General features: G+C 41.3%; 1 protein-coding gene across 2 annotated transcripts in view; it reads right to left on the minus strand.

Moving 5' to 3' along the window:
* SCUBE1 (signal peptide, CUB domain and EGF like domain containing 1) overlaps window positions 1-22,938 on the minus strand; it is a 453,110-nt gene that overhangs the window by 170,986 nt on the left and 259,186 nt on the right. The window contains exon 7 of one of the 2 annotated variants that reach the window (XM_077469394.1): window positions 6,166-6,255. The exons of the other annotated variant lie outside the window; for it this stretch is intronic. Within the exon in view, the coding sequence (XP_077325520.1) occupies window positions 6,166-6,255 (90 nt within the window). The remainder of the gene's footprint in view (window positions 1-6,165; window positions 6,256-22,938) is intronic. 2 annotated transcript variants of the gene reach the window in all.

Consider the following 22,938-nt stretch of genomic DNA (forward strand, 5'->3'; position numbering starts at 1 on the left):
GACACATTTACCGACTTCTTTAGGTTCAACAGCCACCCAAACTCCTGCAGGGTCTGCATGGTGATCGCCACATCCTCCTCTAATTCTGAGGCAGAAGATGCTCTCAGGAGGCGATCGTGTAGGTAGCCCACGATCGCGATCCCACGTTGTCGCAGCAACGCCAATACTGGAGCCAGTAAAGACCCGGGGGGCTGATGCCAGACCAAAGGGAAGAGCCACAAATTGGTAATGGTCGTCCCCAACTGCAAAACGCAGAAACTTTTAATGCTGAAGGCATATGAGTAGGTGCAGGTACGCATCCTGGATGACTAAGGACACCAGGGAGTCCCCTTGATGGAGTGTAGCTACTAGTGAGCGAACTGATTCCATTCTGAACCTCTGCACTTTCACAAAGTGATTGAGGGCTTTTAAGTCCAAGATTGGACGTACCCCTTCCTTCTTGGGAACCACAAACAGATTTGAGTAGAATCCCTGGAAGCGTTCCGAGTCCAGAACCGGTACAACCACCCCGTGATTCAGCAGGTCCCTTACTGCCCCCAAGAGGGCCTCCCAGCGAGGCGGGGATACGGGTATGCTGGACGGGAAGAATCTGTTTGGCGGCCAAGAGAGAAACTATCTTGTAGCCTGTGGAAATCAGATCGCAGAACCATTGGTCGGATAACCGGGAGGACCACCGGGCTGCAAACTCCCAAAGGTGACCCCCCAACAGCGACAAGGGTGGGGGCAAACCTTCATGCAGTAGCACTTTTATACGCAGGTTTGTTAGGCTTGCGATTCCAGGGACGTTTCTGACCATCCGTGGGCGTTCTGTCGGGCGGGGGACGTTTAGTCAAAGCTCCGGGCAGACGAAAAAGCCGTTTGTGAGTGGAAAAAGAGGGCCCTTGCCTACAGTGTGGCTCCTCAGCTTTCCTGGCCTGTGGGAGTAACGTACTTTTACCACCAGTGGCATTATTAATAATGTCATCTAACGAGGCTCCAAAGAGCCGGTCGCCAGAGAAAGGAAGATCCTTCAGCAGACCAGCATTTTAGCCAAATTAGGCTCTTCAGCACCACAGCTGACACTGAAGCCCTGGATAACAGAGGGAGAGTATCCAGGGCCGCATCACAGATGTACTTAAGGCCTTGCACTAGTTGGTCCAGCCTGTCACTCAGCCGGCTGTTGATAGAAGATCACAAGATAATTCATCTTGCGGAAAAAGCCAAGCTTCTGCATAAAAAAACGGACCTATGGGCCCGCAGGTTTCCTAGGTTTATCTCCTCACTAGGCAAAATAAAACTGAGGCTGCTAGGGCAGAGTTTGGGGGATTGTATCCTAAGGGACCGCCCCCCTGGGCAGAACTAAAGTTCTGAAGTGTTGTATTACAACTTTGCCTAGTAATCTCAAGTGATAGGGCTAACAACCCATTTTGTTACAGAGAGGAGCTGTGTCGGTCGGTGAATATAAGAGAAATATAATTTTGTAACAACTTTGTGCAAATAAATAAATACATTTCAAATTCCTGCAACTTGTGACAAAATATAAAATATTCCATGGACTCAACATGCCTATCAGCAAATAGCTTAGGGTGTCTACTTTCCAAAATAGGATCATTTGGGGGGGTTTGTACTATCTTGGCATTTTATGGCCTTCAAAGCTGTGATAGGTAGTGATGAGTGAAATCAAAAATGTACACCCTTAGAATTTATGGAATAAAACGCCAGATGGAAGGGACTATTAAAAGGGAAACGGATTGCCCTGTTTGAGCATAGCACAGGTTTGTATTAAAGCCCAACTGTAAAAAAAAAAAGCTTCATGTTCCACATATGTATTTGGAAAGTCTATTAAATCAGATACAGCAGTACCTACGTGATCTTGAACTGCAGATATACAATGATGAAGTTCATATATGAGGCACAAGGCAAAGGGCTGACTAAGCACAGAAATGCACCACAATTTTTTAGGGGGACTTTAACAAATTATATATATATATATATATATATATATATATATATATATATATATATATATATATATATATATATATATATACACAGTGCCTTGCGAAAGTATTCGGCCCCCTTGAACTTTTCAACCTTTTGCCACATTTCAGGCTTCAAACATAAAGATATAAAATTTTAATTTTTTGTGAAGAATCACCAACAAGTGGGACACAATTGTGAAGTGGAGCGAAATCTATTGGATAATTTAAACTTTTTTAGCAAATAAAAAACTGAAAAGTGGTGCGTGCAAAATTATTCGGCCCCTTTACTTTCAGTGCAGCAAACTCACTCCAGAAGTTCAGTGAGGATCTCTGAATGATCCAATGTTCTCCTAAATGACTGATGGTGATAAATAGAATCCACCTGTGTGTAATCAAGTCTCTGTATAAATGCACCTGCTCTGTGATAGTCTCAGGGTTCTGTTGAAAGCGCAGAGAGCATCATGAAGACCAAGGAACACACCAGGCAGGTCCGTAATACTGTTGTGGAGAAGTTTAAAGCCGGATTTGGATACAAAAATATTTCCCAAGCTTTAAACATCCCAAGGAGCACTGTGCAAGCGATCATTTTGAAATGGAAGGAGTATCAGACCACTGCAAATCTACCAAGACCTGGCCGTCCCTCTAAACTTTTAGCTCAGACAAGGAGAAGACTGATCAGAGATGCAGCCAAGAGGCCCATGATCACTCTGGATGAACTGCAGAGAACTACAGCTGAGGTGGGAGAGTCTGTCCATAGGACAACAATCAGTCGTACACTGCACAAATCTGGCCTTTATGGAAGAGTGGCAAGAATAAAGCCATTTCTCAAAGATATCCATAAAAAATCTTGTCTAAAGTTTGCCACAAGCCACCTGGGAGACACACCAAACATGTGGAAGAAGGTGCTCTGGTCAGATGAAACCAAAATCGAACTTTGTGCCCACAATGCAAAACGATATGTTTGGCGTAAAAGCAACACAGCTCATCACCCTCAACACACCATCCCCACTGTCAAACATGGTGGTGGCAGCATCATGGTTTGGGCCTGCTTTTCTTCAGCAGGGACAGGGAAGATGGTTAAAATTGAGGGGAAGATGGATGCAGCCAAATACAGGACCATTCTGGATGAAAACCTGTTGGAGTCTGCAAAAGACCTGAAACTGGGACGGAGATTTATCTTCCAACAAGACAATGATCCCAAACATACAGCAAAATCTACAAAGGAATGGTTCACAAATAAACGTATCCAGGTGTTAGAATGGCCAAGTCAAAGTCCAGACCTGAATCCAATCGAGAATCTGTGGAAAGAGCTGAAAACTGCTGTTCACAAACGCTCTCCATCCAACCTCACTGAGCTCGAGCTGTTTTGCAAGGAAGAATGGGCAAGAATTTCTGTCTCTCGATGTACAAAACTGATAGAGACATACCCCAAGCGACTTGCAGCTGTAATCACAGCAAAAGGTGGCTCTACAAAGTATTAACGCAAGGGGGCCGAATAATTTTGCACGCCCCACTTTTCATTTTTTTATTAGTTAAAAAAGTTTCAAAAATCCAATAGATTTCGTTCCACTTCACAATTGTGTCCCACTTGTTGGTGATTCTTCACAAAAAAATAAAATTTTATATCTTTATGTTTGAAGCCTGAAATGTGGCAAAAGGTTGAAAAGTTCAAGGGGGCCGAATACTTTCGCAAGGCACTGTATACACACATATATAAACATTTTTAGAAAACTGCTTAGGCAAAACTAATATTTCTATATACTTCCTATAGGATAACAATTATTGAGTTCAGGTTCACTTTAAATAAATATCTCATAACTCCAGTTATGCCAATGGCGCCAACTTGCTGTTGCTTAGAAAAGACTTCAATGGACAGAAGGCATGACAATTAAATAGGAATCTATGACTTGCTACAAGATCCGCTTACGAATATAAATGGAAAAAAGACAGTCATTAGCTTCCTGGGAGGATCCAACTGTCCGAGATTCCTAAGCTGGTGAATCACAGCAACGTCAAAGCAGAATTCTTGGTACGCGTGTTCAAATAAACACTCTAAAAAAGGGAGCTGGCCAGAGCCCATTGAGGAAAACTGCAATTCTTCCCGCTATTTTTCCACTGAATAGCTATCACTGTTTAACTTTTCTGGTGTACAAATATTCCTTCCAGATGCAAGAGTTTTTTCCACTTATGTGGTTTAAAAATGTTCAATCTTTCTGGAGCATTACATTAAACATTCCAGTTAAGAAATCATGCAGTCAGGTAACTATTGAAACGGGCACCTTAGCAAAATAACCTACTGGCTCCGGAGGTTTTAGACTCATTTTTACAATAATTTCAAAATAACCAAATTCACGAGAAAATGGTTCCGTGTCATTTTCTCAGCAGTGAAAGCAGCTATCGCTAGATCTATGAGCCATCGCTAGATCTTTGCCTCAATTGCTTTCAATCTAATTATTCCCCATTTGATCATCAACCTGTTAACATTCCTCGGTAACATGCTCAGTGCTGGAGATACAATAATAAACAACCCATAGCTCTCAATCCTGGCTGTCACTAACAAGTAGGGTCCATAATGATTGCTGGAAACCAAGCAATCATGTGATCACTACTTCAGCTTTGACAGTGCAACAAGCATAAAGTAAAAGCCTCAAAACGCGGCCCTACAAAAACGGTCAGCAATGGCAGCTTCCATACAGGTCCTGTGCCGTTTATTCTTGTGTATGCATTTATCCTGGCAAAAAAATATTTTTCAAACAATACAGATACATAGATGACTCTTTATTTAGCCAGATTAGTGTAAGCCAACTGTGCTCCTTGACCCATAGCTAGACTTTGGCCTGTAATTGCTATAGATATACTATATGGTCAAAGGTTTGTGAGCACCTGACCATCAGATGTTAATGAACTTGATGGACATAACATTCCAAAATCATAAAATTGACCACTCTTTGTGACCATAATAGCCTAGCCTTTACAATACCAGGTGTGCTTTAAGCAATATTTTGAGGGTGTCTGTAGAAATTTGTGCCAGAAGGGCATTTGTGATGTAAGTTTTCCAATTCAACCAAAATTGATCAATAGGTTTTGGGTCAGGGCTCTGGGTAGACCACATGATATCCTTCAAATCAAACCATGTCTTTATGGACTTGCCTTTATTCACAGAAGAACAGTAATGTTGAAACAAAAAAGGGCCTTCCCCTAATATTTACCCACAGGTTGAATGTGTAAAATTGTCAAAAAGGTCTTTGGATGTTGTAGTATTAACAGAATCCTCTGAAACACCTTAACTCAATAATTTATAATGTATCTCAACATATCTGTGGTTATATAGTATAGGTGTGATGATTAGCTGTCCATATAGAATAAATCTCAGCTACTTTTGACTTTTTTTTATTATTTACAGGTCTTTGGAGTAATGTGAATAAACCTTTCATCTTGCGTATTAAATCAGAATAAATAGTAGTTTATTCAAAATTAATTACATAGTAATACAGGAAGAATCTAGCCAGATGTTTTATACTGCATGCTTTGTCCAAAGTGGGGATGGCAGTGTTTGTATATCAGAAAAATGTAAGGGCATTTCCAAGAAAAATAACAAAAATTTGACTCTAGCAACAAAAAGGATTCATACGTTTTACCATCCATTATTTGAACACTGAAATCCCATTCTGCTTTTTTATGATACTGGATGGACTAGACTACATTTTTTGGCCACACAATAATACCAAAATTCACCTCTGGGTGAATTTACAGGGAAAAAAGTACATTTTAGCGCTCTGTCTTGAGAACTCCCAGGAGTTGCAGAAGTAGGGGGGAATCTCTCTGTATACAAAGTAGTCCAGAACAAGTGAGGATTTCCAGCTTTCCATGCAATCCCATTTACCAACATGGTAGGTAATCAACATGTCCACCCACAGCCTTCTAAAAGGATATACCCTTCATTTCTGCCCAGGGATGGAATATCCCTTGAAGAAACAAGCCAACAAAAATCATCTGTGTGATCTTTAGAGGAACAAGGCTTGAATCTAAAAAAACTTGACCTGAAAAAAAGGAGGTTATATCAAGACAATTACATCACAGTCAACTCTGTCTAAAGCGCACTCTGATTTAGTATTGCTTCTGTGATGTCATATACACAAACACACACACAAAGAAATAGAGCACAAATTTTTGTATAAGCAAAAAATTGGAAGAAAATTTTTACCCATAAGGAGTCGCCGTTTCACCCGCTTGTCCACATCAGTTACTGACGTGGAATTGTACTCAGAACTCTCAATTGCAGCCTCATCCTTTTCTAAAACACAATTAAGGAAAAACATGGAGCATTTGGTTAATCAGAAAGCCCGAATCTACTAACCAGAGCTTCTTGGCAATGTGCACAACTGTAGCTGAAAAAAGCCAGTAGTGAAGGTATGAAAACCGTTCCACAAGATTGTTAATCCCCATCCTCCCACCCTGCCAAAGCCCACCAGGAATATTATTAGTGGCTGCAGAAATATGGATGGTGTTATACACATGGAAACAAATCTATTAATAACACACAAGGCAGTAGACAGAAGTAGAGACATCTAGTTTTTCAAGAACCAAGAGTGAAACCACAGTGTGAGTAGCAAAGTCCGGTGATGGATGATTATGAAACATTAAAAGATGAGACCTTTTAATAACGTGACATAGGGAAAAAAAATAATAAAAAAGGCACACACAGCATGCACTTAAACCAACCATGACAAAAAAAGAGAAAGAAGAGAAGATCGTTTGGGCAGTGCTGGTTGCCTGTTGTCTATGGATACATTTAAGTAGACATTCAGATGTCGCAAACAAATAAGATTTTTATAATTGGTTGACATGCAGTGAAGCAAGAAAAAGCAGCATAAGGAAGAAAAGTAAGTTTTGTTTTAATTTTTTTGTTTTAATGTGCATACCGCAACACTAGATGGAAAACAATAAGCTTCCTATAATCTAGAACAAATTAGGAATACATAAAACTAGTGAGAGTAACTTAGGATCAATAGGTTGTTATAGACAAGGAAGGAAATAGACAAAATGAACAGTTATTGATGGGAAGGAAAGAGGGTTTGTAACGAAAAGGTATTGCAATGCCTTGCTTAAAGGACAACTCCACACAATTTTTTTTGTCACAAAAATTCATATAAACCAATAAATATTAGGATGATTTGCAATTATGCTGTTGAATTGATGCCCACGGCAAAATAACATTTGACTGTTTCTAATCTATTTGCTTGTGAACCAAAGGTTTTGGCTAATACTTAGTCTGAAAAGATGAATGTTTTGGCTATTAGGTCCTACCCGCTGCAACAATACTTGGCAGTTAGCCAAAAGCTTGCTTGAGGGTTGAAGTTTACACACACACACACGGTCACTATTCCCTGAAGGGACAAGGTGAGAGTGTCTCTTGTGCTCAAAAATGCTTTAAGTAAACCTTTTCTAAGATAAAAATGTTGACTACCATTTTTGGCCTTCCTTTTCAAAAAGTTCTAGTTATCTGGCTGCCATGCTGATCCTCTTGCATCAATACTCTGAGTAACTGACCCCCAACACATATGTAGCTATGAACTTCTGCATAGCTACGTAGGCCAGAAAGTGTGTTAGGGCTACAAATCACCCAGCCCTCATCTCTTCTATATAACAGAGAGGAGGTGACAGTGACACAAGCATTTACAGGATAAACCAAAATGAATGGTCTTTGATTCATCCTAAATGGGCTTCTTATACCTCTCTCATGATGGAGGGATAATCTCTGCAAAAACTGGCACCAATTTACAAGGCCATAAAAATACAGTTAATGATGTCAACCTCCCCCATTCGACTAGAAAACCTTAATTATAGCTTTCTGAAAGGGAATGAGGATCCAAATTACTCTACTGAAATCAGACTATGGACATTGACATGTTTGCATATTCTTAACAAACAGTAAAAGGGCTTTTAGACAAGCCATAACTGACCTCTGCAGCTGCAGGTACCATGGAGAAATTCATTTTTACAGGATCACAACACCAAGATTTTGAAGTTGGGTTTCTAAAAGTACACAGCACCCTGTATGTTTAAATGAGTAGACTGGCAAGCTACCAAATCCCTGCTCTCAATGGAAATTAAGGGGGGAAGCTGCGTCTGTTTTGAAATGTAAAGATTGATCTCTAAAAATGACCTGCAGCTACAGAGGTCAGTGAGGGCTCATTAAAATAATCCTTTACTATCTGCTAAGAATATATAAATAATTTACTGTCCATAGTCTGGTCACAGGTGCTATTTAAGAGATAGGAGAGAAGAAGCAGTTCAACCCACTGGTAGCCAGTCAAAATTGAAATACATTTTTTTGGAGAATTTAAAATGTATTTTACTTTTGCTTTAAATATAATTTGTAAAACTATGATTAACATTTTGCAAGTCATCTTAGTATGATCTGGTGAATAAGGATTTAACAATAAATGGCGTGGAGATTGCCTTTAAGTTTTAAATATGATGGACGGCAGATAGTTGTCTCATGCATTACATAGAATAACAATCAGGGGAAGATAGCAAACAACAAATGCATTAGACAAAAATAACAGGTGTATTTGTCTAGCATTGTACAGGTTTGCAGACTTGTCATGAGGCTTAAATCATAGCAACATCTTTCAAATGAATTTGATAGTGTAAGGCAGGACAGGAAACCCATCGGCTTCAGAAACAGCACTTGTCACCTTTCTTGTACTGTTATAACTAACAGCTTTTAAAGTAACCATTGAGTACAATGGGATATGTGGAAATTTTTTATCATGGTCATGGTGGATTAGTAGACACTGTCTGCAGTTTTGAAATAAACAAGCTCAAATAGAATAGGTCACTCAGGGCTAAGTGGCAGGTTCGTTTAAAAGGGCACCACCTTACCCACAGATATTTACTGTCATTGTAACCCCTGCTACACTGTTTGTCCATTGGAGCATTCCAATAACCAAGTACATGGTCCCTGGGTATGGGGGGCATGTAGCTTTCTCCCTGGATGCAGTACTTGGCTCTAAGTGGCTATTCGCCAGGCCTTGTCACTGTCACGCAAGGGAGAGGAGAAGGTCATTAAGGTTGAATGAAGCTTGGCATAGAGCAACATGCAGATTACACAGGAATCAGGCTCAGGGTTCCTGCAAACCAAACTGAGTTGAGAGGAAATGGGTAGATGAGATCTGTGGGTGGTGGATGAACCATATGGAGGACCTGTCACTTTGTCCTGAATGGGTATATGAAGAGGTCTCTTTAAAGTTGTCTTAAACCCAAAATAAAAATGTAATGTATTGCAGTTTACGATCATTAGATGTGGTGCCTGCATTTGTTTTCTGGCTTTTTCCCCCTCTGTTTTCACCTGGTGATCGGGCCTGTAACACTGTCCTTGTATCGGAGTGCCCCACTCTGGAAGACGGAGCACAGGGGGCACAAGTGGACGGTCACATTGTCAGTCTGGGGGAGGAGATTGTTAGATGTACTAGAAGATTTGAATACACTAACTAAATTGAAGCCATACTCCAGCTCACAATTTATAAGCAACTTTTTTTTCTTTTAGGGATAAAGGTTTCACATAAATAAAACTGAACACTGTAAGCACCCTTGTCAGTGTTGAATAGGTAGTCTCATCCCTGTAACTGATTTTATATATATATATATATATATATATATATATATATATATATATATATATATATATATATATAGTGACAGGACTCCGTGCAGGTCAGTCAAGTTCCTCCACCGCAAACGCGCTCATCCATGTCTTTATGGACCTTGCTTTGTGCATGTGTGTTTAAAGGCAGGCATCCCAATACTTATATAGTGTACATCTGCGAGAGAGCTTGTTCTTTTGAAAAACAACAGACCTATTGGCCAGATCACCAGATGAAAATAGAACAGAGCCTAAAAATGAGAACGAATGCAGTCATCACATCTAAGAATTGATAAGCTGCAATATAATAAAAGTTAGCTTTTGGGTTTAATACCGCTTTAAGTATCAATACAGGTGTCTATAAGTCCCCCCATGTCAACAAGCACAGTCTAAACTTTTCACATGGAGAAGAATGGATACTTCAAGAGCCTGCACACTGAATAAAAATTCTTATTTTGCTCTCCTACCTTGCAATCAAATTTTACCTGCATGTTTGAAATGGGCTTTAAATAAGCACCACACAAGTCCGCAAGATAGGGAGGGAAGATCATGGGAGTATAGAGGACAGCTGCCTATCTCTGCAACACTACATGGTTAAGTGAAGACATTCGACACGTTCTAGATTAGATCAGGCTGCAAAGGAGGCTCTTTTTGAGTTTGTCTTTTTTCATATCGGCATTTTTTTTTCTTTTTTTTTTCTTTTTTTTAAGACAAGACAGGCAATCAGGGACCATCACCAGAAAGCAGAGTTTTTCAGAACGAAAAAAAAAGGATTAAAAAAACATTAAAACCACAGAAAAAAAAGCTTATTCTAACTTAAAACAGATTAAGGAACCAAAACAACCAAACAGAAGAAGAAGGGGGGCGGACATAGGGATTCCAATGGGATTGACAATAAAGATGTAAACATGTATAAAACATTATTAATTGACTATACAAAAACAGCACAGCTTTATTTTTCTTAAGTACAACTACACTGCATTAACAATAAACAGAATGCTGCTGTGTATATTTAAATAAGCATTTAGTCTAAACACAATTCAGTGCAGTTCCCCTTTTAACAGGATCTGTTTTGGCAATTTAAGAAAAACACACGTCAAAAATTGTTTTATAATGTAAAACACAATTTCATGGCCATTGTAATAACAATTTGCCGGAGCAGATCTGAGAAAAGTTAGCCTCGCGTGGTGAAAAGCAAATGCATACATTAATAGATAAAATGATAAACAAATGGCTGTTTAATAGGCATATGGATACGACACTCCACCTGTTCTTGATCTACATTGTCCACAATCTTCATCCAGAAACGGAAATGCATCATGGGAGGTAAAAGCTGCCACTTTCTGACGGCTTAAAGTAGCCTGGTTTTTGGTTTGGTACGTGCAAATCAAATGATCATTTTACAAAAAACTAAAAATTTTAAAACTGGCAGATTCTGGTGGGATGGAGCACCCATTAGCTTATTTTATCTGTACCAAGATCTTGGCAGTTAAAATGTATAAATACACTATATTACCAAAAATATTGGGACATCTGCTTTACATGCACATGAACTTTAATGGCATCCCATTCTTAGTCTATAGGGTTGAATATTTAGTTGGCCCACCCTTTGCCGCTATAACAGCTTCAACTCTTCCGGGAAGGCTGTCCACAAGGTTTAGGAGCGTGTCTATGGGAATGTTTGAACATTCTTCCAGAAGCACATATGTAAGGTCAGGCACTAATGTGGACGAGAAAGCCTGGTTCACAGTCTCCACTCTAATTCATCCCAAAGGTGTTTTATTGGGTTGAAGTCAGGACTCTCTGCAGGCCAGTGAAGTCCCTCCATCCCAAACTCATTTATCCATGTCTTTATGGACCTTGCTTTGTGCTCAGTGCTCAGTGATGTTGAAACAGGAAGGGGCCACCCCCAAACTGATCCAACAAAGTTGGGAGCATGATATTGTCCAAAATTATTTGGTATGCCACCGCCATAAAAGTTCCCTTCACTGGAACTAAGGGGCCAAGCCCTACCCCTGAATAACAACCGCACACCATACCACACCATAGTCCCCTCTCCATCAAATTAAGCAGACCAGTGCACAAAGCAAGGTCCAAAAAGACATGGATGAGCGAGTTTGGGGTGGAGGATCTTGACTGCACAAAGTCCTGACCTCAACCCAATAGAACACCTATGGGATGAATTAGAGTAGAGGGAATGAACCAGGCCTTTTTCCAAATCAGTGCCTGACCTCACAAATACGCTTCTGGAAGAATGGTCAAACATTCCCATAGACACACTCCTAAACCTTGTAAACAGCCTTCCCAAAAGAGTTGAATTGGTTATAGCTGCAAAGGGTGGGCCAACTCAAAATGTAACCCTACTGACTAAGACAGGGATGCCATTAAAGTCCATGTGTGTGTAAAGGCAGGTGTCCCAATACTGTTGGTAATATAGTGTAGCTTCATTTTTTTTTTTACTTGGGAGAAAGAAGGAAGAGGTTGAAACCCATTAAAACCTAATTATTATTTATGTTCTGCTTTCCTTCCTTTCCCAGACATGCAACAGCAAATGAGAGGAAATCTGTAAATAGTTAGGATAATTTCCCTCCCAGACTGCTGTCACAGGAACAGGTATCCCTACTGTCTTTAGACGACAATAATTATTAGGACAAATAAAGAGGGTAAATCTCTCTAGCAGTGACACAGACAGCAAAAGAAACACCTGATAGAGGTTTTAACCCCTACTTGGTATGCCAACGCTACCGTACATGAAACCAGACAGAAATATTTTAGTTACGGGTATACTAACACTTTAAGCACCTGTCTCTACTCACATGCTGATGCCATTTTGTATATTGTATATTTTCTTTTAATTATGCAGGGATTTGCAGGAGTGACATTTCTACTTCTGCATCAGGAAGCATAAGACTACATAGCAGGAAGAGTCAGGCTTTACATAAAAGAAGATCTTACAGAACAAGCCTAAAAAAAATTAAAAAAATAAAATGTAGAAGTTGGGGGTGCCATCCCAAGAGAATGTACCTAAAATCTATTAAAAATAAATAAAAAATAAATAAGAGTATAGACCTAAAACCTAAAACAATACACATAATTACCGTGTATAAAATGGGGCTTCCAATAATGATTGGCTTGATGTATATAAACAGGAGGAAAGTGAGGTGCCCACTGCCCATATAAACCAATCACACTTTTTTCCATCCTCAAACAGCAGAACAAATACAGTTGCAAGCTTGCGTTGTTTGTTGGTTGTTTGAGTATGGTCCTTTTTTTGTAAGTCAATATAGCATAATGGATGCAATGAAGATTAATCCATGTAACTGAACATACAGAGCAAATGAAGTCACAGAAATAAATGTGCTGTCAGATAGACGTTGTATGAACAACCTCCCTTTTTATAGTCTTACCTCCACTTTCCTGTTACAGCAGTTATGAATGGTTTCTAAAATGACAGTGCAGTCAAAGAGGCACCAGAGTTAGACCCAGCACTCTCAGTAGTCATAACTCAACAGACCTGATGAGACGCACACCTTTCATACCTATACATACCTAGACCTATACATGTCTGTGGACACTTGTGATGAGGGGTGTGGCTATTACTCAGCTCTTCTAGCACACAGCACTGCAATGTGAGGGCTAAAAGGAGCCTTTTTGGTGAGAGGAAAAAGCTTTCAAAGATTTTTCCTGGTGAACATCATTCACAAATTATAACATGCATGGTTACTGGACTATAAAATTACAAAAAAAAAGTGTGAGACTTTAACTGGGCTTTGGTTCCAAACTACAAGTAAATAGTATGATTTTTGATTTACCGCATCTGTAAAACCTTTTTTTGGAGTAGAACACAGGATCTTTAGTCTTAACCACAGGTTTTATGCAGCTAATTACAGATGACTGGACACTGACAAATAAAGCTGTAAGAAAAGGTCTCATATAACCTTACCCACTCCCAACAAGTCTTTATTTTGTAGCAGCAATATGGAGATCATAGGGAAACGGGGGATGGTATGGTGTTCTGTTCAGTCCGACAAGAAAAAGGGTTTTATAGGTATGAAAAACAATGCTATTTTTTGTACAGCACAGGACACATGATCTTTAGTCTCAACCATGTAATGTCCAAAAGCAGTCAGAGTGATAAGCAACACAGCAAAAGTAAAGCCACATAACAGGTCAAAAGAAGAGTTTGAAAGAAGTCGGAGAGCAGCCTTAAAGAGAAGTTCTGTCCACCCCTTTAAAAATTAAAAGTCAGCAGCTACACATACTGTAGCTGCTGACTTTTAACTTTAGGACACTTACTTGTCCTGGAGTCCAGTGATGTCAACGGCTGGTCGGGTGCTGCTGCCGCCACTGCTGGTAAGGGAACCCGGCAGTGTAGCCTTTTCGGCTTCACAGCTGGGTCCCTACTGCATTTACTACCAATTTAAGATAGCTCCATACAACCCAAGATTAAGACTAAAGATCCTGTCCTGTACTGTATGCTTAAGAAATGTCATAATTTTTTTTTTACCAGACGCATGATTTGTATTTGGTACAGCCAGTCTTGTGATTTAAACACCTCTGCCACACTGCATGATCATACAGATGGCACATTTATTTCCAGGTTCAGTAATGCAGTTTTAGGTGTCAACTTTTCTACCCCAGCTTGCATCATCACCCCTGTCCAGCGAGCATATAGGTGACCCAGGGACAGAGCTAGCTTATTGCCTTCCCATGAAGCCAACTTTTCACCGAAAGCAATGAAGTTAATCCAGGAAGTAGCAAAAAGATCTTCCTTGCAGTGCTGCCTGGCACAGCATGCACATCTTAAGTGTGGCTGAACATAATGGAATCCTTTCGCAGATAAAACTGTAAACAGTCATGTAGGTCAACTGAGAATTAAGCTGATGAGTTTAACTTTAGTGTAGAAAATAAGAAAAGCTGAGTTAGACTTACTGGTAACTCCTTTTCTGAGAGACTTCCAGGACAGCCATGAGACCTAGGGCTCCTCCTACCAGGACAGGAAACATGTTAAAATGCCACCAGATAAAAGGGCGGTCCTCCAGGTCCCATGTCAGTATTCTCGAGAACCATAGGACGTTCCTGTAAAACATATGCATAATACACATAACTTCAAGACAAAACTGGGTGGAAATCTGGTGGTCCTGGAAGACTTTCAGAAAAGGAGTTACCGGTAAATCTAACTCAGCATTTCTCTAGCGTCTTCCAGAACAGCCATGAGACGATGAGCCAGAACTTACCAGTCTAGGGAGAGACAGCTGCCTGAAAGACCTTATGGCCAAACGCCTGATCCTGAGCAGATAGGAGATCCAGGCGATAATGTTTAATGAAGGTCGAAAAACTGGACCATGTGGCAGTCCTGCAAATTTGTTCCGGTGAGGCCCCAGCCCTCTCAGCCCAAGATGCAGACAAGGCTCTTGTTGAGTGCGCAGTGACAAAAGGCAGAGGAACTTCCCTAATTTTGTAAGTTTCAGAAATAGCTTGCTTCATCCATCTAGCCAAGGTGGCTTTAGATGCACCCTTGTGTGCTCCTGAAAAGAGGACAAACAAGGCGTCTGTTTTTCTAAAGGTCTTGGTGACCTCAAGGTAGATGAGATGAATTATTCTCTTGTCTAAAAAACTAAATTTTCTTTCTTGGTCGCCCTTTGGTGAACTACAAAGGGTTGGCAGTGCAATGTCCTGGGATCTGTGAAATGTACTTTAGGCAGAAATCCTGGATCAGTTTTCAAAACAACCCAATCCTCAAAAATTGTGAGCAAAGGCTCCCTCACTGAAAGGGCCCGTAATTAACTTACCCTATGAGCTGAGGTAATTGCCACAAGAAAAATTGTTTTTAAGGTAAGTAGCATAACTGAAATATCCTCTAGGGGCTCAAAAGGGAATTCTACCAGGGTTTGAAGCACCAGGGACAGGTCCCAGGTTGGACAACTTCTAACTACTACTGGCCTGGACCTAGAAATGGATTTAAGTGGGATTTTCCCAAGAGAAAAATTGGAGAAAAACATTGATAGCTGCCGCCTGTAGCTAATTGAAAGACCTTTGTCGACACCCTCTTGAAAAAAATTACAAAACTGAAGGAACATCATGAGTTAATCTTTGATTTTCAGATAACCAAATTTAATAAATAAATATATAAATAAATACATTTAAATATAGTTAAATTTCTTCCAGACCTTGGAGTATGTAGCTCTAGTGACTGGTTTTCTGCAATTTACCAGGGTCTTGACTCCTGTGTCAGAGAACCCCTGGGCGCTTAGTAACTTTTCTTCAGATACCAGGCTATCAAGCTTAAGGGAACCACCTGTGGGTGCGACACTGGACCCTACGATAATAAGTATTGTCTTTTCGGAAGACTCATTGGAGGCACTGAGACCAGAGTCTGTAACAGGGAAAACCATGGGCTATTGGGACAAGATCTGTTTCTTCTAGAAGAAACTTGTAGAGGACTTCCGTAATTAGCCTGATTGGCGGGAAGGCATAACAGAGGTCAAATGGCCATGGATCCGTTAGAGCATTGATCCCCAATGATTAATCCGCTGGGTTAAAAAAAAATACTTCTCTGTCTTGTGATTGTTCTGAGGTCCGCTTTGGGACATTCCCATCGGTCGGTGAGACCCGCAAAGATTTCGGGACCAATTGTCTCAAGATACCCGGTAGTGGCTGAAATAATCCGCCAGACAGTTTTGTGTCCCCTTCAGATACACTGCTGTAATTGAGGCTAGATTCCCTTCTGCCCATGATAAAATCTCCTGGCCAATAGATTGAAGTGTCTCACTCCTTGTACCTCCCTGTTTGTTGAAGTACGCAACAGTAGCAATATTGTCAGATAGAATCTGGAGATTTTGACCCCTGGTTTCTGTCTGAAATGCCTACAAGGTTCTCTGAACCGCTAGAAGCTCTCTCTGATTCTATGAAGCTTCCCTTGAGGACCATTCTCGCTGTGCTATTGCGTTGATGAGATGGGCTTCCCATCCCCAGAAACTCGCATCCGTTGTGATCCCCTGGGATATCGGAATGGACCATGGTAGACCTCTTGTTGGGGTGGAGGTGCGTCACAAGACCCTTGATTCCAGGGAACTCCATCCCAGTTCCTTAGTAGAAACATATGTAATGGGCATTGATGAAATCTTGCCTATGGCATGGTAGGAAAGCAAGAAGTCATCAGAACCACTGCTCTTGAAACTTCCCTCAGCCAGCCAGACCGACTGATTGCCCTTTAAGGCTGACACTGTTTGCATTATTCTTTTGACCTTTTACTGCAGGAGAAAAACTTTTTGGTCTACTGAGCAAAATTGGTATCCCAGATATGTCACTTTCTGGGCCGGTGTTCTGTCGAGAAATGCCCGCTATCAGTATGTACTGCGCATGCGCCGTACGGAACAGCACTACAGCTGATCTGCTGATCAGCTGGGCTGACGTAACCAGGGCACAAGAGCAAATCGTAGGAGGTATCTCTCGACAGGAGATACCATTTCACAGGCACAATTTAAACTTATACAAACAGCGGGGGAGACCGTAATTCTCAAATTGTGCATCACTGCTTCTGGAGGGTGACTAGTGGCTGTGTTGAAGTGCTGGTTTTGTCTGTGTTGCAACCCGCCCTTTCACACAGGCAAACCTGCCCTACAAAACTGGACCATCAGCACACTGTAGAGCCACCCCACAACAGCGAGGCACAATGTCAGAACTACGGTCTCCCCCTGCGGTTTGTATAAGTTTCAATTGTGGCTGTGAAATGGTATCTCCCATCGAGAGATGTCTCCTACGATGTGCGCTTGCGCCCTGGTCACATCACTGCAGCTAATCGGCAAATCAGCTGAAGTGCGGCTCTATTCTTCACAAGCACTATTTGATGGGGGGTACTTCGACAGAACACCGGAAATAAGGAAGACTTCTCTTTGTTTATTAACCAGCCTAGAGATTGAAGGAAGTCCTGTACAGTCTGGAGATCCTCTAATAACTTTTGGTATGACTCCGCCGCCACTAGGGGGTCACCCAGGTAAGAGATAATTGTTATCACCTTTAACCTTAGCGGAGCCAACGCCCCCCCCCAACACCTTTGTGAAGATGCGTGGGGCTGAGGACAGACCGAAGGGGAGGGCTTGAAATTGAAAGTGCCGAATCTCTGTTACCATCTTGACCGCTAGTCTCAAGAATTTTTGGAAGGCTGGATGAATAGGGATGTGCAGATAGGCATCCCCCAAATTCAAAGTGGCCATGAAGCAGTTTGGGTAAAGCAAAAGTGCTTGTACCTGATCGAACGGTTCAGAGACAGGAGGTTCAGGATAAGCCACTATTTTCCTGAAGGCTTTCTGATGAAAAATATATGGGTATAAAATCCCTTGCGTTGATCCAACCGGGGAACCGGGATCAAGACCTTTTGATCTATCAAGTCTCCAATTTGGAGACCCAGGGCACTCGCTTTTACCTGATCTTGGGGAGGAAAGGTGACCAATTATGGCTCTGGCGGCTGGCAAGAAAATTCTAGCCTATACCCATTAGTCACTAGGTCCAGCATGAATGGACTTGAGGTGACTGCTGCCCACTGTGGGAGAAAAGCCCCCAATCTTCCTCCCACTGGGAGACACAAGTCACTGTTGCTTGGTGGGTTGTTGAGGAGGGTTACGCATAAGCGTAACTTTGAGGCAGCATCACCTGACCAGGTTTTAAGCCATAGGCTTCTTCTGGCCGAATTCACTAAGGCGAAATCCTAGCTGTCATTCTTACCGACTCTGCTGAAGAATCGGCAAAAAACCCCACTGTATGAAATAGGAGAGGGAAAGATTTCTGAATCTGTTTTCTAGAGGTACCCGCCTACAAGTTTGTTTGTAGTTGTGTCAACCATAGTTAGGATTTTTATTCCATGGATGCGCTGTATCCTCTTTAAATGGAAACCTCCTTTTTAGGTTACCGGAAAAGAAAGGTTTTCTCTCTGGATTTTCCCACTCCAGCGTGATAGTCTCAAGAAAGGAACTATGCATGGGAAAAACTCTAGCTTTTTTCTTATGCAAACTTTTGTACATAAGGTCATGTTTAGACAACTGTACCTTCTATTCTTCTATATCAAGTGTCGTATAGATAGTCTTTAATAAGTCATCTACATCTTCCAATGATAACTTATACCTCAAGCCCATTGCAGATTCTTTATCCTTGGGCCCTGTATCTGACCCTGATTCTTCCAGAGAAGAATGGGTAGATCCGGCTTCAGCCTCAGAGTCTTCACTCTCTGTGGAGCGCTAGGGCTGGCTGAAGTCCTAACAGGAGATGGACCCTCTGAGGGAACTTGAATCTTATCAATCAGTTTTAAACAAGCTAAAGGTAGACGTAAGCTTATCTGTAACAGCAGCATTTTCTGACAGGAGACTACCTGGTCATCCTTAACTAGGCTGTCTATACAGGTGTGGCAAACTGCTTTGCTCCATTAGGAGCTAAATTTGTTTCCGCAAACCGCACATTTCCTTCTTGGACTGCAAGAGAACAAATTACCCCAAATAATTTTATGCCACATACATTCCATAACACCCCGTGCAGGAGGAAAGGAAAAATGTGCCCCCTTCACCTAGTCCCTACTTGTTACAAGGGGGAAAACACTCACATGATGTACAAACAAGTACCTGTGAGGTGTTGGTGTTAGGGCCTAGTTCCACTGTCTGTGCAGGTATCGCAGAGGAGTCCATCCTGCCCCTGTAGTGGTCCGCAGCCTCTGCCGGGTTTCACTTTTTTTATACACCAGCCTCCCAGTTCGCACCGTTTTAGAGACAGGAACTAGCGGCTCCGGCGCCCGTTGATGACGCCACATGCTGCGGAAGTGACCCCACCGGGTACTTCATGTGGGCCAGCTTAGAATGCATAAGTTCCGCCCCTCCACACGCGTGGCTTCCCCTTTCCCACTGCACACTCCAGCCATGCTGTTTAGCAGGGGAAACAAGCCGACTGCCGCCATGCGGCTCGCGGACCGGAGCTCAGGGTGTACACCGTGGTGCTGGCATTCCCCATGCACTGAGAAGCAGGGACAGCAGCCACAAACCCACTCCCCCAGTGGATGTGCCGATCTGGGACCTAAAAACCACCCTAAATCGCCACAGAAACCACGATCATGAGACCATTAGAGAAATTGTTTGAATTAAGTTTAATATGTTCCATTGGCAGATAAACAAGGGTTTTCACCTCTTAAAGAAATGGGGCTATCTGCTTCCCCCCCTCAATGTAACATTAAGCCCCACTAGAAAAAATATTGGGACCCGCATTCCTTTGTTGTTTAGGATGCCTCATAATATGGAACCTCTCTCTTAATATGCATTTGTTCAATATAATAAGGGCAGCTATGCTCAGCAGCCAATCTCATTTTAGTTACATTTAGAACATGCAAAGTGTATTCGGAATGACTGATTGCTCTGTGATATACTGTGCATGTATGGTACGCTGCCTTTTAGATTCATCTTTCACTTATGTAACAGTAAAAATAAAATTAGATTGACTGCTTTGTATTACTGTACTTTGCAATGTCTGTGTGAGCCCAGAAAAGAAATAATATACCTCAAAGGACAATACCATGTTTGCTTATAGCCCTTTCTTTAGCAGATTATATGAAAAAAGCTGCCTTCAATAATACAGTGTTACCACAATAACAATTGTTACATTTTTACTTCCCTCTTACAATGGAGTATGGAAAATAAAAAGGACAAACCTGACAAAACATACTTTTAAAAGCAGTCATTGCCCAAGACACACTGATAAATAAGACAACTCAGGCAAATGTGACTGCCATGGGAGCGAAATGACTACCTTTCTACAATGTTGGGTCTCTTGCTACTGAACCTTTTGTTATAAATGGACAACACTTTAAATATGACAATAATGTTTGCTAAACCGGAATCAAAGGAATCAAGAGACAAAAAAAATGTTATCAATTATTTCAATGTTTTTGCAGTGCATTATAAATAATTTCCCCAATAAGCTAATACCAGACACTGGAAAATAGCATTCTCCTGATCATGTTTCAATGGTCCAATATATCTCTAAAAAGGAGTAGCAAAACTGTAACAAGAGTTAATGTCCTTGCTGTCATTAATCAAAAATTTACATTTCCACTGCCTGGTTGTATTACAGTGTTTATATATGGATTCCTTTAGGCCGAGGTCAGCCTCTAAACCCTGTCCTCAGAGTCACAGGAGAAGCAGTCTGATCTGCTATCAAGTCATTACAGACCTGAGAGGAATTACATAGAGAGAGAAAACATTTTACTGACTCTATGCATAAATAAAATCGGAAGAATATAAAAAGGGCTCCATTTGGGGTATAAGTGGCAAGAAGCAATACCTAGCAGTTATTTGCTGCTATTTGGGGGAACAGAACTTTGTTCTGTAACGATTTTTCAGTGAGCTACTGTTGTCACCAGCCTTGGTTCCATATACAGTATAATGGCAATGCTGTTGAGGGTCCACTACTAGAGGGACCACAAGGCTTTCCCTGCAGTCTAACTACACCTATTTAGGGTGTAACATATTGGGACGCCGGTTCAGTGAGATCCCAATCATGTAAAGCCTGGTGACTGTGCAGTTCTTGGCATTGTTCTCAAAGGTCTGACACATATGAGCCCCCCCCCCCCCCCCCCCGTAGCCTCTCACATTGTGACTGATCACTGGAGGGGATAGGAGACTGAGGAAATGCTTCCTCGTGACTGCAACAGGCAAAGTCACTTGAGTGGATCTCAAGTACAGCCTTGCAAAGTTGCTGAAAGAGCTACTTAAAGTTCAAAACTATTACAGGAAAAATCAAGATTTTGATTTACATACATATTCTTCTGCCTAGATATCTGGATCCACTGATCATCTTAATGATCAGTTTCACTACAGTTAATTTTTGCCTCAGAGCAGAGATATCATACTATAATTTTGCACAGGGCAAAAAAACAAAAACAAAGCCCATCCCTGTTGATTTATAGTACTTCCCCTCATTTCACCACTTCTCAGAACTTACGCTTCTCTCACGCCAGCTTGGTGTTCTGCAATTGTGAGTCTGCAGTCCGTTAATGAGTTGCGTTCTGGGAAGTGGTACAGCTGTGTGTTTATTGGACCTCTAATTACTATGAAATCTGTACAGTAGTACAGCTTGTTATAATCAGGAGCGGTAAGCTGCAGACAATTGAATTACTGTCATTAACACGTTGACTGAAACTTCGGCCAGTGTCAAACGTACAAATAAATAACTTGCTGAAATGGAATTTGGAAAATGTTTTAGATAATCCCGAGTATATTTATAAAATATCTTGGAAAGAATAGTTAATTGTGCTGCCAACAGCAACCTGGCCTTAGCAACCAACCTGCATTGAAAAAAAGCAACAGTCAGACTGGTTGCCATAGGCAACACACACATTCATTTTCTTCATCATAAAAAAGTCCTCTGCAATTCAGTTAGCTGTAAAATATGTTCCTTAAAGGGTTAGTTCATCTTTACAGAAAAAATGGCAGGTTGAACTAATACCGGACACCCTTCCCACTCCCTAGCCCCCGCTGTACCTACCTCTGGGGTTGCCAGCTGTCCGCACCCTCCACAACTGGTCCAATGGTATAGGGAACTGAAATCCCTGCTCTTCTCCTTCAGCACTTGTGGAACGATCCAGATTGATTCTGATTGGTCAGTGCCATCACTGGGAAGCGAGAGAAGGGCAGGTTCCCTGAACCACTGGACCAGCTGCAGGGGTGCGGACAGCTTGAGAACCCTGGAGGCAAGTATAGTGAGGACTTGGGGAGGTTGAGGATGGTGTCTGGTGTTCGTTCTCCTTTACATTTTGTTTGTATAGGTGAAGTGACTATTATTGCTATCAAACATAACTTCAATTGAAAAAAATATATATTATTTTCACCTTGGCTGCAAGCGGGGGAGCTGAACCAACCTACATACAACCGGCTATAGAAGGGGAATGGATGTTTGCCCCGTGTTCATGTACAACCTAATTTCCCAAAATGCAACACTTTTGCTTTTGTAATATAGATCATACATGCATGTGTGGTTAAATTCCAAAGAATTATCATTTACATGCAAGCAGGGACAAAAAACCATTAAATTCTATGGCTGGCTATACTCTTCACCTGCTTCTCCCTTGCCACAGGAAAATTATGTGTTTTTTTACACTAGGCATATATCACGCCTATATACATCCCTGTGCATGTAGTCTAAGAGTCAATCTACCACAAACTGTAATTTCAGTAATAAGCAATGGGTGGTAGGCAGAATCATGAGCTGGTTCCCTAAAGCCCAGTTGAAGTCTCTTAGCTTTTTACTTTATAGGCCTGTAAATGCTGTATGTTACGATCTATAACTGGTTTTATA

This window comes from Lithobates pipiens, unplaced genomic scaffold (assembly GCF_037356315.1).
Source record: "Lithobates pipiens isolate NorthernLeopardFrog02 unplaced genomic scaffold, aLitPip1_a1.2 Scaffold_8, whole genome shotgun sequence".
Lineage (NCBI taxonomy): Eukaryota > Metazoa > Chordata > Amphibia > Anura > Ranidae > Lithobates > Lithobates pipiens.